The sequence below is a fragment of the Homalodisca vitripennis genome, chromosome 1, assembly GCF_021130785.1.
Source record: "Homalodisca vitripennis isolate AUS2020 chromosome 1, UT_GWSS_2.1, whole genome shotgun sequence".
NCBI classification, from domain to species: Eukaryota; Metazoa; Arthropoda; class Insecta; order Hemiptera; family Cicadellidae; genus Homalodisca; species Homalodisca vitripennis.
The window spans coordinates 70,302,356-70,319,268 of NC_060207.1; the positions used below are offsets into that span (position 1 = coordinate 70,302,356).

Below are 16,913 nucleotides of genomic sequence, written 5' to 3' on the forward strand. Positions count from 1 at the left end.
GGGGGAGGGTTGGGTAGGGGGAGGGGAGGGAGAGGGAGAGAGAGAGAGAGACGTCTATAGAACTCATTCTTGTCAAATAAATGGAGTGTAGTTCAAAATATAAAGTATACAGATTAAATCTCTTTCGTGATAACTTGCCACATCATACATTACATTTTTTTCATTTAGTACGTTTCATAACAGTGTTCAAAAAAGTTAGGTGTGTTAGGTAGGACAGGACAACGCAGAGTTCGCTGAAATCAAATCTTGTCACCGACTTTTAACCTTCTTTCCACTCTATTTTTTCTTTTTACTCTATGAGTAAAAATTTCACATTTGAATATACTCTGCTTAGAAAATGATTTATTCTGTTATTTTCCAGTTTGCCATAGTTACCAATAGGACCAAAGTAAAAATATCCGCTAAAGCTCAGCCAAAACCATTCAACGGAATATGTTTTGTGATCATTCTCAATACCGATAGTCAGTCAACAGGTTGCCCAGCGTTTGAGGGGCATGTATAGAAGTCCTCCATATACAGCCTTGACTCTCTTCACAATCCCTGCGGGATTCCCGGTGGAAAACTCGTTAAAACGCCTAGAGTTACAACTGATGAGAGGCCAGAGCACGTCCATGTAAGTGGAACACCTGTCAGCATCTCGCGGCAAGACGTTTGTAACGGGTTGTCTGGTAATAGTTGTGTTCGTCTCCACGTCTGTATTCAATAGCTTCTTTTGTAGATTCGATGTACTATTTTCTATCTTTCTGGGAATGTACGTTTTATATTCGATTTCTGACTTAACCCGTACGAAAGAGTTTTGCGTGGAAAGTCTTTATCAGTGATCTCCGTCAAAAATAGAGGCTAAAAGTATTGTGGATTTTAGAGTGTTGCGTGAAGTGGTTATTATAAATTGGACTTTCTATTATTCTGTTTGTTCTAAACCTCTGTCCCTAAGTTTTTGTATTTATGTTTTGTTTCTTCTTTTATGTCGTTACCCTTGTGAGCGTATTGGAGCGTAAAATATCCTTATAAACACCATGTTCCTAAATATTACTGGGTTATTCTATTTGGAATTCAGAGAAATGGTTGTATGTATATGAAACAATACAATGGTTTTGTATATAATAAACAATAACGCCAACATTTTTAGAGGTCTGCGGTGTATTAGAATATTTCTAGTTTCAGAACATTGTCCACTATATTTTACTTTTTGTCTAAGACCAAAATAATTACCCCTAATAAGGAAAAAAGACGTTGATTAAACGGTTAGGTTTAAGACAATCTAACAAATACAAAACTGCTTCCGTAATGTAGATTAGAACCTCTTAGGTATTTTTACACGTAATTGCTTGGTTACATGCGAAGATAATTTGATGAAACTAAGCTAATTTATGCTAAAAAAAGAATTTTTATAAACAAGAAACGTTATCATAATAGTTCGTAGGGCAGTGAACTCTAAAATTAGATTATGGACTGTTAAAAGAGGTAAAATTGAACCTTTTGAAGCTATCGTTTTGTAGAGTTTCCTAAATATCTGGAAATAGCGAGAAAAAGTGTAAATTAAAATGCTGTTACCTTTTGTAACGTATAACAATGACAAATGTCCGAAATCCTCTTATCCTTTCAAACCTCCATTCGTCGATAACCAACTTTAAACAAAGAACGGCGGTAGTGTTTATTTATTTTAAAATAAACAAAATAATTGTTTTCGTTAAAATTATATTTTTAGGTATGCTGAAGATCCTGAGCGAAATTGGAAATCCTAATTGTTGTAAAGTTTCAACTAAATAAGCCACCGAAACTAAGAACTAATTACACCTAAATCACTCTCCTATGCTTAAAAAACACTACATTTCCTAGCAATAAGCATCACAACTCAACCCTCAACAGAGGTATAAAAACTTAATGATATCTTACAGTATGTGTGCAATACGTTAAATTTCGAGAAATAAAGAAATATTTGTGACATTTCATGTACAGTTTTATGAAAACTACAAAATCTTCTGTGAACATCAAAAACATCATCATTGTGTTAGGTTCTCAATGATGTTTACAAAAGGTTAAAGTTCACTTTACGATAAACATTGCTTAATATAATTTGACATTTCATCCTCAGCTGTTCAAAAATTAACAGGGTAGTGGAATTTGATCGTCTTATATATATATATATATATATATATATATATATATATATATATATATATATATATATGTACACAGAATTTGTAATATGGAATTATATTACGTAACCTTACTCTCTAATTGGTATTAATACACACGACCGGTTTCTGGTTTGATCTTAAATCTTTGCAAATTAATCGTATGCATTATTTATTAGTCGATTGAAAGAATGACATCACGTTGTTTCTGGTTCTGCAGCGAACCGGAAATGTAGGAAGTTGAGATCTAGAAGCAGTTCGCCTCTAACTGAGTCCAGAGCAAGCAAGATCTCCTACACAGAGAGACTGTCACACCGCGAGGAAGCCTGGGGCAAGGCGACCAACGCGACTGTTGCCTGTCTTGGCACCGTCAACAGATCTCTGTGGACTACAATTCCGTTTTTGGTGTATAGCTATGGCTGAGATTGCTATGATCATATTTTAGTCCGGGAGCTGAGAGCCAATTTATATTTTATAACCTCACAGCCTAGTTTTCCATGGCATCTATATAGAAACTTCTCTAAGAGAGAAATTGATCGTCAGCCACGCTAGTTTTTGTGGTGCTCGGGTTATAAACATCAAACGAATTATTTTTCCAGGGATAGCCTTTATTTTATCTTGACACGCTAAAACTCTATCTATTTAAATAACAGTACGAGAACTTATATAACTTAAAATAATATCGAAGTCAAACAACAAAGAAATCAGCATTATTATTACAAGGCTGACTGTTAACTTTAGCCAATTGCATTCATAAGAAAATGTATGTGCTTTACTGATTCTGCCAGTTTTTGTTTAATATCTGTTGATTAAAATTAATATGCAACAGATAAGATTAGATATTTTTGTGTTTTGGTGGGCATGTACCCAACAAAAATACGAAGCAAATACTTAGTTCTGCGAATTTATGTTTACAAAAGTGACATTACTTTTTATAAATAGTTTCTTATATAAGTAAATGTATTGACTACAGTCAAGGTTAAACATCCTTTTAAACCAAAGTCATAGCAAATAGTATAAAAAACTCTGGCTTCACGATGCAAATTCAATATTCAAATTATTTTATTTTTATTCCACAATACTTTACAGTCTGTAATACTTATTATTATAACTAATATAACGTAGATTTTGTATCTTTCCTTCAATCCAATGCAAGTTCATGTGTTTTATGGTGACATATGTGAAAGGTTAATCTTCATCCTCTGCCCTTAGTAGTCGTCGTGGTGCATGGCTTTTTCATAAAATTAAAAAGTAATAACAAAACATAGAAATAAATAAACAAACATATGAATAAATAAACATATATCACTCGCACATAGACACAAACCACTATCGCGCGCGTTGACACGTATGGCTGGATGCAGGGCTGTAACGATGTTACATTGCGCCATTTCGTAAAACGGACTAAAGTTTCCCAACTTTCATAATTAATAATATCCTACATAGATCGTAATGATGACATATTTAACTTCCGGTGTACGTTCCAGTTGGGTATTATCTATAGACGCACTTCCGTTTATTGGACACCATTGGAAGTGTCAATAAAAGAATTATTTAGTTTTAAAATTCATAGCTATATACTAGATATGTTATTCATCTTAAAATATTTTGAGAATTGTGTTATTCTTAAGTGAAAGAAGTTTATTTTCCGAATACTCAATTTAAACGCTTAAATACATGTTCCTTATATCTACCTTATAAAAGAGCTCTTTTTATTGAGAAGAAGGGAGCTTAAGGTGAGAAAAGCCTATAAGTGACCTAAGTGTGTCTGTTTTAGGATGAACGTGGTCGTCTCATGCGCAGGAACATTGTGAGATATGCGATCCTCGCATACGTCATCACGCTCAAGCATGTCAGTGTAAGGGTGAAGAAGCGATTTCCTACGCTTCAGCACATCGTAGATGCAGGTAACTATATCTTTTATTGAAACACACAGTATAACTATTTAAGAGGCAACAAGAAGCTATTTTTGTAAAGGGAATCAAGGTAATTTTATGAGTACTCAGATCACTAGATCGGTATCTGGTACCCGGCCAGGTTGTACAATTTCCTGCGTGTCTTAAAATTCGTTCCTTAGATCACTAGTCTTATCCTGGAAATGTCTTTACGATTGCGTTTCAAATCGTCTACAACCGTTTGAATTTTGTAATGAACGATTAACACGGAAGATTAACGAACTCTTCCGATTCGCCTATTCCTGCGGCTCTCCTGAAACCAATTTCGATTTAATAGATGGGTAGAGATACTTGACTAGATTTGAGGTTGCACGGTCCACCTGTCTGAAGGTCATCGAGGGTCAAGGTCAATTTGGTGGTCCCGACGCACGATATCGCCGCGATTAGCGGTCTTCTCAGTTCTCTTCAAGTGTAACCATCACCATCTTCCTTTATTTTCAGCTATGATTTCCTTCCCGCAAATTGTGTAATTGTTTACAACGCGCATGATGGAAGACTTGTTTTCCCGAGATGAGAACATCCGCGATCGGCTGTTTTGGTCATAGCAAAGTCATCCAATGTCAAGGTCACGTTACTGGTGATTTCGTGTTCGCACGCTTACAAGCTGCGTGAATGTGGACGCCGGTGTTTATTTTGTTATGCAGATGCGGCAGGTTGCAATTTGCCATTTGCTGGCGTCCTTGCCATATCCGGTGACCTTGAGCCTCCCGAGGATACTCCTAATGAATAAACATGTTTCCCACAGTTCACACCACTCTACAATTGTACTTAATTACTGTTCACCATCGCCTTCCATTCAAAAGGGTGAGCAAATTTGTAAAATCTGTATAGTACTCGTTCAGAATCTTGATATCATCAATTCCAGTTGGTGTTCTCTGAACACATCCTAGTGCTTTTACAAAGACTATTAAAAAGTCTGGTGTCGAATTCTAACAGCAAAAGTCGTGTATTTTTTATAGATATTTTGTTCTAAGCCATTGAGTATGCCTCCGTTGTCTGCAATATAGCACAGATACACGAACACAAAGCAATCGACTCAGGCAGGAGTTTCTTTTCGTGGATGGTCTGGAAGTTTCTTGAACTGGATCGAGTGGATGCACGAGGAGCTACAACTTCCTGCTCTTTCAGCTCGTCGCACTATGGTAGACCTGCCATTCTGCATAATCCAAATGAGCAAAAAGTATAGTTATAAGTGTTTTGAGTTATACCTTTCGCATTAGAGATCCGTTTTTTATTCTCTGGTTGTAAGTATCTGAACCAATAATTAAATGACGAGGATCACAAATCACTTTCGTCAATTTAGATTTTTTCTCAAACAAATTTAGCATGCTGGTGTTCTAAGAAACTGGTGTTCATGAACATGACGTGTGTTCTAGTGGCAGTCGTATGACTTAACCTTCAGGGCAGTTTTTGGCATTTGATTTTTCGAGAATCCTATTCATTGGCTGATTTTGGCCAGTGGGAGGATTGGTTAAGTGTTCGGATGCGAGGGATCTTCACTATTAAAACAAGTTTCGCAATAAACTAATGGTTTTGACTTGGTTTAAACATCGTTCTTCATATTTGTTTCTATATACTTTATCAGGTATAACATTGTTTCATAAATAAAGTCCTTTAAGGATTTTGCAAGTATTAGCAGCAAATGAATATAGAAACCTTAAAAGAAATAACAATGGAGCAAAGTTCACTAATTACATTGTCTATGTACGTCGATTCTTGCAAGACACGTTGATTATAGCGTGTTCCGAAAAATCATTATTCAGCATTCAACAACATTCCGATAAATCCAACAAATGACATGGCCTGTGGCAAACGATCGCTATAAACAAGACCTAACGAGATGCTGACCTCAGACTGGGGGCGGGGTCTGGGAGCCTCAGTAACTTGCGAGGACGGAAGTGATTCAATACCGTGGTTCAGTTTGGCAGTCGATTGTTCCTGCAACAGCAGCAGTAGCAGTCGACAGCAGCGGCGAGAATGGTGCGAAGGCGTGGCCACTGCTCTCTATAGACGCCAAGGACGGTTGCGTTAGGTCGCTCACGTTACTCTGTAGCGGCCGGAAGAGTTTACACACAACATCTGGCAGATTTATCGGTACAATATCCTTCTCTAGGTCAGCAGCTTATGTGGAACTTGCAGAGTTTTGAGTTATCGGAGATCCATTGACTGTTATACGGCTCCCGGTTTATGGCCATAAATGGTCTTAGGTACTTATCTATGTTTATCATCTAACTAAAGGTAATCTATCAGCCCCATCTCTAATGTTTTTCCCATAGATTAAGATGCAATTTATTATAATATATTCGTAAACTGGTTTTCTTATTAGTATAAGTATTTTTCATCAAAAACCGAGAATTTAATCTTTAATTGATAATCTCGTGTAACATTTTCTAGTGTCCTGCACCCCTAACACGTCTCCCTTCATACTCTCAGGTTTTAGAGAGGGTTGATTTATTTTGACATCTATCAAGAACAGCTCCAAGTGATGCCCTTGCCAATTCATAAAACGGATTGTAATATTTTCATCGATCAAAAATACGATGTGTTGTTTGGGTACTTTCGGGAGATAAATAATATTTCCCTCCTTTAATTTCATACCTTTATTACCCATCTGCAATATAATACCGTACAGTAAATGATACCCTAAATGTGGGACTAGCAAAAGTAGTTTTAAAAACTCATGTTTTTTTCTAAAGTTGAAACTGATTAATATTACCCAAAGCAGTTAACCATTGAAATAAAAAAAAATGGCATGTATACAAAAATGTATTTCATCTTGTCAAAATAAACGTTTCAAGAATAAATAAACAGGACTTTTAATGTATTAAACATTGCACGTTATGGATTGCAGAAGAAATCTTTCTTCCCACATTGTTGTAGAGAAATAACATTAGTAGTGGTGGTGATTTGTTCGTGTTTTGTTAATGGATTTTAGAGTAATGATAGTTACCACTTTCTCAATATTTAAAAACGTTAAAACCATTGATTTTCCAACAATAGCTGTGTGGATTTTTAAGAGCATAATGACAAATATTTTGTCAAATGTAATTCTTAGTCCCAGAAAATAATATGTGTAGCTGTTAATTAACTACGAGTACCTGTTTAGCGTGCACGTATCTAAAGCATATCTTTGAACCACATCAAAAACTGCAACAGCAGTGCCTCTCAATATACTCGTAAGTTTCTTATTGTCGTCTTCATGACCGTAATCTTCTTGATCTGTTTCTTGAACTGTTTAACCAACAAACCTGTAAAATTTACAAATTTACTAGTCTGTAGCAGATGATAATTAATTTTGATAAATGTTAGGTGTCAAGCAACGTCCATGTAAGATCTCATGCCGTGTGTTGCTGTTTTCAGTGAAATATGTAACCTTGATCGTAAACATGACCTTGCTAATTAGTTCAGGACAACAAAAAATGTACACTTTCACTTCATCAATGTCGTTGCCGAAGTAGAGGTCACGGCGCTAGTAACATTTCATAGTACAAGACGTGGGAAACGAGTTGCTCAGTGACTCTCGTTGACGAAGGCCACGACAATCAAGTGCCACATTCTTCACCAGTAAATAAAGATATTAGTATCACAGAACGCATTTGATGAGAGCGAACGCGGCCAGAAGAAAGTGCTTGAGATTCTAGTTTCTACTAAACTTCTGCGAATACCCGGTGCGTCATTGTTGGATGCTGGGAGGCTATTTTTGGCGAGACTGAGCGCAGACAAGTAGGACAGAGTGACTATATTTACACCGTGTCCAATCCGTGAATGATCCTGCTTTCACTGCATGCCTGATAGTGCGGCCGCAGTGAAGGCTAGCTCTCCAGAGTAGCAGAACCGAGATGTTCGTCTTCATAACATGATAGATACAGCGTAACAGTTAAAACCTACTATAAGTGCAATATCTTCTCTTTCCTATGATTTGCAATTTGTGATATATGAATAACATGTTGTTTACTAACACTATCACAACTCTTTAGGTTTGGGAATTCGAATAATGAACTGGCTTCGTAGTCCGCTGTTGGTGATAATAGTTGATCTACCGATGAGTTATTTTATTACTTTTGGGTAATCACATTTTCATTTTAGAAAAGGCTTCAAACAGTTGTTTTTCTGAATTAAATTCCTTTACTGTTTATATAAATAGGAATAAATAAATAATCTCTTTCGCGTCCATAAGATCTCGAATTGGCCTCCTTTGGAATTGATCTTGCCAAGAAGTACCTGTATCAGTGTCAGACGTACAACTTTTATAAACCTGCTATCTGCTACTAAATTTCATATCTTTTAAGCTGTGAGACTAATCCTACAGTTCTTCGCCGCGAATCCTTTAATGTATCCTCCTGTTGTGTTGCAGGTATTATGATGGAGAGCGAGAAGAAGATCGTGGAGATGATGGACAGCAAGAGCCCGATGGCCAAGTACTGGATGCCCCTAGTCTGGGCCACAAACATCATCAACCGCGCGCGACGCGACAACTTGATCATGTCCGACCAGTTGGTGCAGACGCTCCTGTTCGAGTTGAGCGAGCACCGTCGCAAGCTCGGCTCCATTATCAGCTACGACACTGTGTGCGTTCCTCTCGTCTACACGCAGGTCACCCCTTCTATCTCTCTCTCTCTCTCTTACTCTCGTGACCTGACTGCCTGCCTGACTTTGCATGATTGCACGCACAAACGAACTCACATCACTTACCCCGCACTCCTCCTGGCTGCACTTACGTTAAAGTCTCCCAACATAAAATTAACAATTTTTAGAAGTTTTGTGAAACAACTAAAAATCTGTCAGATAATGCTCCCACAAAAAACGTTGCTATTTTTTGCTTAAGTTTAAGGGAAATAGGCCATGTTTTCCGTGTCAAACCATTGTTATTTCTTTTAAATTGACGATAGTGTTCGTTCTTATTGTATATCGAACTAAATCGGCTTCAAATATGTTTCAGTATGCATAACAATCACATCTGACTGATTCCGTTCGTCCATGTATGGTTTAATCAAAACTGTCTAGGCGTAATTTGATGCATAAAGCCTCATCAAATAATATACGAGTCAGAATTATTTTTCATCAGAAAAAGGACTTTGCTTATCCCAATGTCTACAATTCCTCATTTATAACTGAGGCGAGCTAGGGTGCAGGTCCGGAAGAGTGCACCGTTGCATGCGTGTAGTGTGTGACCGAGCATGAGCATGTGCATGCCACTAACCCTGGGTGGGTGGTAACTCTGTTTTCAGTGCTTCCCAACCCAGCACCGCCCGAGGATGACCAATGGTACCCGCGGACCGAGCTCTCGACAGACCCAGGCTCGAGTCCCCGTCCTGCGGCCTTTATATCAAACAATCATACTCACCTCCCTTTACTTATTAGTTATGATAAGTTTTCTGATTATATTTATGTGATATATAAAAAACATATTCATATTGTAGTTACTATTAGAACGTGAGCTCATGTTCGTATTTCATGCTTCTATTAAAATATCGCTTATCAACTCTTGGAGTCCACAGAATGATTATGTTTCGAATTTTGAAAGATCAGAGCATCTATGTTTAAATTGAAATTCCTTAAATTGTGATTTTTTATGTTAATAAGATCCAATCAAGCATAACATTGGATTAGCTAATTCAATAAACTACTTGAAAATATTCTTAGAGCATTCGAATACTAGAAACTCCTGAAATATCGATAGTGTCGAAGCTGCACTCCGGGGAACTGGCGCAGGACAGCATGGTCTGGGGCGATTAAGAGTCATTACAACCGCTCGCAGAACTGGTTCCTCAGGCGTTCCGCGTTCCAAATCGAAAATAGCTGCTCTCAACCTGCGGCTATGCCGCGAGACCGGCTGTTGGGAGTATTAAATATTGGAGAACCGTCTGAAGGGTGTACAATAACACCAACAAATTTTGCTAAACGATTGGTTCATTATTTTTTGGCTTTTAATGTGGAGTAATCTACAAACCGTTTTAATTGTAGGTTTTTATTTTTTTAATATTTTGATTAATCTGTAATCGTTGTAAATTTTGTACCACGCACTGACATTCAATTCATGTAAACCGTTTGGACGATATAGTAACAACCTGTTATACTAACATTATTATGTCTAGTTCAATTAGAATTTCTAATGCTGTCTGAATTAAAAAATTAAATATATGATTCATAATACGTAATATAGAACTCAAGGCATTGTGGCTTAAAACCATATCATTATAAAATACAAGAAGCAAGCGAAATGGTACATTTTTTTTGTTCTGAAAAAAAAAAGAAAATCTATCTTTTGTACATTGCTAACGTTATAACTGTTTCACCGCGGTTTCACGAAAATCTCTTCTAAAACTTGTCTTTTTGTTACAACCCATTCATAACAATTTTCAAATCATTTAACTTTCATCCAAATAGGGTATCAAATTTTTAGAGATAAGTTAATGCAGGATTTGATGTATCACTTTGTTAATACAGTTCACATAAATTAAGAGTAAAAACTGTATTAATATGTTTAGTGGTTATCAATAATTTCATTTTGATAAGTAACTCGACTATCTTAAAGTATGGTAACCAATTTTTATTTGATTTCATCCTTTCATTATGTGATATACTCAAAGTATCATGTGCTTATCGTGCGATAATTATGTGAATCAAGCCAAAGCCCATCAAATACTGCATTAGCTCGCCTAGTGTTAATTAATGGTGAAGTTTATCTTAACAAAACTTTGGGAAGATCCAAAGATTGTACATAGCACTGGCACATAATACGCAATCAGTTACTCGATGCGTTGTATATATTTCGGCACGAACCTCACTTGCGCTGACCGTAACGGGGTTCGCTTCTGTGGCCACGTCCATAGAGTATCACCCAGTTTCTACGAGGCGTTGTTACTCTGTGAAACCTAACCTCAAAGTGGCATTAACGCCAACAGCTTCAGATCTCTATTTATCACACGATCATCTTTCATGGAAGAAGAATTGTAAAGTTTACTTTTCATTACCTGTACCCACATTGTTTTAGTTGCTCTTGGTGATATTTATAATTGTAAGACTAAAAGGTAGTATTTTCCTCAATTAATTACCCAATTTCATGCTATAGTTGCTTCATTTCATCACGAATAGTAATTCTTTGCAGCAACTTCCTTGTATAAAAGATTACAATTTGTATTAAATGGAAAAGATTCTTTATTACGCCATTTTGTATTAGGCACAATAAACATAAACTACTTTTCAGTGAATTTTATTATTCTAAAGTTGAATACAAAACATCCACATTTTGCATATTAACGTTTCTGAATTGTGATCTTGATAATAATAATGGAGTTTGTCGAAAGAACTTAATCACCTTAGAGTGTTTATAACTCAATTCTCTCAAGCTATTTCAAATTAAATTTTCAAAATGTTATTCCAAAAATGTATTATTATAAATTTAGAAAACACAAGGATCTTATAAAATACTCCCTCTCAGTAAAAATTATAAATATCCTATACAAGTTATTTTTGTTGAAAGTTACTCGTGTGGTAATTTAGAGATGATGTGTACATATGAAAGTTGGTGGGGGCAGGTCATGATTTTAGAGTGAGTGATATATTCATTACATAATTTTTTTTAAATAACACGTTAAAACCCTAAAACTGGTGGGTTTTGTAGTTCATTATTTTTTTCCTTCCGAATATAAATTGTAAGACCAACGAAGAATCCACAGATATACCCTTCAAAAGTTTGCCCAACGTGAATATGATTGTTTGATAATGTATCGTGACCACCATCGCGTTTCGGATTTTATTCAAGAAGTGGTCGGTCTAATGATGATTATGACGATGATGATAAGTCCTCAATCTCCACGATCTACTCCTCATAAGGAAATATTGAAGATAGAAATGCTCAAATAGTAGCTGTATACTGCCAGCAGCAATGGTTTAATCAATATAGATTTTGGAAAGAAACGAAATAATTAATGAATCTAGAATTTTAAAGTACATTTTGTTGAAAACCTCTCCCCCTAAAGCAATGAATGCCAAATTTTTACATTCGTTTATTACAGAACATTTCACATAAGGATAAATATTTTCAAATTACTAACTAATTTAAATTTGGAAAATTAAAGCTACCACGGAATTTAATAAGCGGACTTTACATTCGTATTAATATTCCAACCTTTAAAAGACGTAATAACGTTATCATTAAAATGGTTGGTATGCTAGATTCATTTAACCCTCTAAATCTGTTCTAGATTATCACTATCTCTAATTTTAGTTTTACTCTCAAAGGCCCAAAGTTACTTTTTATGACAATCTCCGTGCATCAATCACCTACCAAGTATTCGTATTTTGACTTTGACATAATTAATATCTAAGCATTAAACCGTGAGAAACAACAAAGATTCCATATCAGATCCGTTAAAAATGTATATCCAAAGACTTTGACTTCTTATCACTGTTCTTCCTTGTCAGGCCGCTAAGCTGCCACCATGTGGTCGGCCCGTGCCACTGGCCGCTGCCTCAGGTGCGCGCGCGGCCTTGGGCGTGACCTTGAGCCGGAATCTCCAAGCTGTTGACCTCCAGTGACCTCGCTACATATCTTCCTACTGGACATCCACTCCTCTCCTCTCTTCTCCTTGATTTTATTCGTCTCGGCTGTAGATTAGATCGGAATAACAGACTGAGGTCGGATGGGTATACAAGGCGCTGTCCATTAGCGCCTTTAACAAGTTCCACAGGGCTATAGACAGGTCAAATGTAAGACCTTCCGCACGGTATGGTAAATTTTTCTAAGTTTGTTCCTGCTCTACACCCCCAACAATTAGATTACCTATTGGACTTTGGAAGATCTAATTCTCTGAAATCGATTTTACTCTATTGCTTTTTCATGTCCAATGACGATTAAAAGAAAGACAATTCATGAATATTACGAAATGTTTTATTCTAATTATTAATCCAAATTTTAGTTTGAATAACACTGAAAATAAAGAATCTTTCCTGCAATGCTCTATTATTGTTACAAACGATGAAGGAAACTATTCTCCCAGCTTAATATTTTAACATTGCTCGCCATAGAACTACTTTCTGGGATCCTCAACAATCTCTTGGTAAACCGTTGAATTATTCTTACGGATTCTAAATTCTACGGTTCAACTGTAGAACCATTTTCTGTAATACATATCCACACAACAGGGGCGCGTCCGGTGACAAGCTCTGTCAATGCCCAATGTTGGATATTCCCATTGCCCAGTGACGACTGACGAGTGCACTCTGACGTAAGGAGGGCAAGTAACGGCAAAGCTCGGTCACAGAGCTTACTATGCTGACTGACTCACTTCTGTTACCTCCAGTATCGGTTACTGGGCCATACCAAATAACTATCCACCGGTCCTGTTCTCACGCTCTTGTCTTATTCCGCCAGGTCTTCCTTTTCCTTCCACTCCGGTGGTCCCATTTTCGTGACTATAAATTCCTCAGCGATTTCTGACAATTTGGCCTCGGCTGCATTTTAGCATGCGTGTCACAGTCGCTGTAAATAAGGCGCCTGGGCGGCGACTTTCGCCGACAGTTTTACAGCGCATTACGTCTGGCCCTTTCAAGTACTGCCGCGAACGCGTCGCCAACGCCCAAAAATCTGCATGTCTAGAATAGAACAATGAAGCAATCTTCTCCCTTAGAGACGTCCAGATAAAAACCCCTCATAATGGTTCGAATTTCTAATCTTTGTTTTGTTGAAATCTAGCTAGCTCTATTTTTTTGCCAGTGAGATATTTTTTGGTGCAATAATTGTCAGGTGCTTTCTCTAATGCGTGAATTTGTTTATTGCGTCTAATGTTTTTTTTTTTTATTAAAATGATTTAAATTCCTGCATAACGCATCAAAATATATGAAATATTTAACGTCTGAAGTATGTAAACCTTTTACAATTTGTACTAAATTAACATTATTATGAAAAAAGGAATTTGCTTTCAATACAAAAAGAAGTAAAAACATGTGTTTCGGGCCATGGTAATTTATTAATGAGATATAAATTAAAAGTTACTCAAAACAATAAGAAAACTGCACAACTTATAAATTCCTTAAAATTATTTCCAGATGTTTAGTTATATTTTTTTCTAATATACATAACCAAAGACTCCCAGACATCTCACGGAGTTAAATAACTAGGATCAGACAAAAAATCGTTGTTAATGCGCTATATGTCTCACCGATGGTAGTTTCTATGTCTGGCCGTCGGATTGCGCTGTTAACAGTGTTCCAGTCTGATTTGTGTTCTATAGTTTCCTACACGCATAACATAGAACAATCCTCACAACTATTGGTAAAACTTCACCCCTTTCGTCTGGACTTACATTACCTTCTTATCTTCCGTGTAAGATTACTCTTCTTTGTATTAATTAATTATGTATGAACGATTGCCTGTCTGTAGATCCAGTGAGTTTTATAACGCCGTCATCAGGTTTACACAATTTCTGCTTAATATACGAGTTACATTAACATAATTTATTTAAACTTTAACTTTCCTGTTGGATTATATACAAAATCCGTTTGAATTATTTTGAAATCAAACTTAATTTCTATACATGAAAAATACGAAGCTGGCAGTATACAGTATTAGGCCGTTCAACAAAGAATACCACATATTATTGCAATCAACAAATCCAGGATTGATGATGGAAAGCGAAAAAAAAATCTTCGAGATGCTGGACGAAAGGCACCCCATGGCGAAGTACTGGCTGCCGCTTACCTGGGCCACCAATGTGATCAACAGGGCGCGCAGGGAACAGCTGATATCTTGCGACCATCTTGTCCAGACCATCCTATACGAGATGAGCGACATACGGCTACGACTCGGCTCTCTCATCGGATACGACAACGTCAACGTGCCCCTGGTCTACACGCAGGTAATGGCACGCCACTTGCATGGTGTTTGTCATACAGCACTAACATGCAGTTCATTTTCAATAGTTGTTAACTTGTTGCTCATTGTTTTTACTTTTTGTCATATATATGGTTGTTTTTAGTTTTTGTTATTAATTTACTGTTTCTTCTATTCGTTCTTGCTGTTTCTTCTGCATTGTTCCATATGATAGATGAATGTTTTTCTTGCTGCATTGTGTGTTTTGTTTTGTTTTTTGTTGTTACTTATTTAATTTTACCTTTTCTGAACCATCACATATCGTGTGTTATTTGAACTGTTTTGTGTTGTTTTTTGTTAAATTTCATCCAGTAGTTGTTGTTTTTTTAGTTTATTATATTCTAGTTTTAGTGTAGCCTATTATTCGTTTTTATATTTTTGACATTGCTTTATTAATTGAATACTTTTAATATTTCAGCAATACTTGTCTCACGATCAAAATTTAGGTGCTTCAAGATATCAACGGTTTAATATCTTTTGTTGCTGTATGGCGTACAATTAACTATTTAGAATTAATAAATTATGTGTTCATTTACAATTAATAATTAAATTCCCATTTTTTTATCAAAAGGTTAAATCAATATTTTAATAACGGGTTTAATGCGTCATGTGAAGGTTTTACTTGATTTTATTGCTGCTTGAACTATAACTTTTCTTATGTTATTTAGTAACGAATTAATTAACATTGAAATTGAAACGCCAGATTAATACCAGCTGATTCTATGATGAAATTCTTAACAGCCATTTTAGTCGTAAATAGGTGTAAATTTGCATTCAATGGTAATGAATGCGAATGAGCGCATGCTTTGCAAATTATTGTGGTGTTATGTCAGTTACTCATAAATAACTAACCAGGTGTGATCTAAATAGGAAGTATCTTGATGGCTTTTTTTTTTTTTTTTTTTTTTTTTTTTTTTTTTTTTTTTTTTTTTTTTTTTTTTTTTTTTTTTTTTTTTTTGAGGTCATTTTACAGAAAACACTGTTTTCTAATCTCTTTTATATTTATTCATTATCAATATTATCCTTAGTACTAATGAATATCAATTTAATATTTATATATTATATTATATTTAAGCTTATATAATATACATATGTTTAACTACCACTAAACATTGTTTACTCAATAGGTCCCCTGTAATGAAATAGTTTATTTCGCCAATTGTTTTCAAAAAATGTTATGAAAAATTCTGTATATAGTTAATAGGGTCTTTAACTAACATCGCCAACTAGTGTGCATTACGACTGTACGTTATAACTCGTAAATAAGTATTCTAAACCTATTATGTACAGTCCGTCCGTGTGAGGCGTGCTCTTGAATTTTCCGCCATTCAAGTGAAACCCTTCAACCGTTTCCGATGAAAAACCTGACCATCTGCGAATGATTCACGCCAATTTTCCGGTACGCGGATTTTCACAGTCGCGCCGAACCAGGGTGTTTGCGGAAGGTTCCGGCCACCTTCGTTGACATTGTCAAGGTGAAGAGCCAAGACAATCCGATTCGTCAGACGAGATCAAGCGGAGCGATTGTACAAAAACCGAGCTCGCCGCGGACACGAGCGCAAGAAGTCGAGGGCTCGGTCACAAGAAGGCGGTGAGGTCCTGACATCGCGCCGCGCCGCTTCGTACCGTGGACAATTCGACAGACATCCTTGGAACTGGGCATTTCATGCCATTTCTTTACACAGGCAACACTGAATGATATATATTCTTAAGTTATGCAGTGAGGTATTTTGGAATTTAAGGCTATCCAAATCTGCTATACTTAGGAGACTGGATGCTCTATAACTCTAGGATTCTAGAGGTATATGAAAATGAGTGTATTGAAATTGTTCATCTTGTATTACCTGACGTTCCATTTACTATGGGTATTTTACACAACATCATTTACATACATTCTCCACCTTGTCTATATACTCAAACTACGCGACAAGGACCGTTACTAGAAGT

General features: G+C 36.3%; 1 protein-coding gene across 5 annotated transcripts in view; it reads left to right on the plus strand.

The window, feature by feature from the left end:
* Positions 1 to 16,913, plus strand: part of LOC124364050 (bestrophin-2) — a 147,950-nt gene that overhangs the window by 94,598 nt on the left and 36,439 nt on the right. For 3 of the 5 annotated variants that reach the window (XM_046819260.1, XM_046819258.1, XM_046819270.1), the window contains 2 exons: positions 3,916 to 4,045; positions 8,448 to 8,686. In XM_046819260.1, the coding sequence (XP_046675216.1) occupies positions 3,916 to 4,045; positions 8,448 to 8,686 (369 nt within the window). Of the gene's footprint in view, positions 1 to 3,915; positions 4,046 to 8,447; positions 8,687 to 14,713; positions 14,953 to 16,913 lie in introns of all 5 variants that reach the window. The other 2 variants (XM_046819263.1, XM_046819259.1) reach the window with 1 other exon arrangement.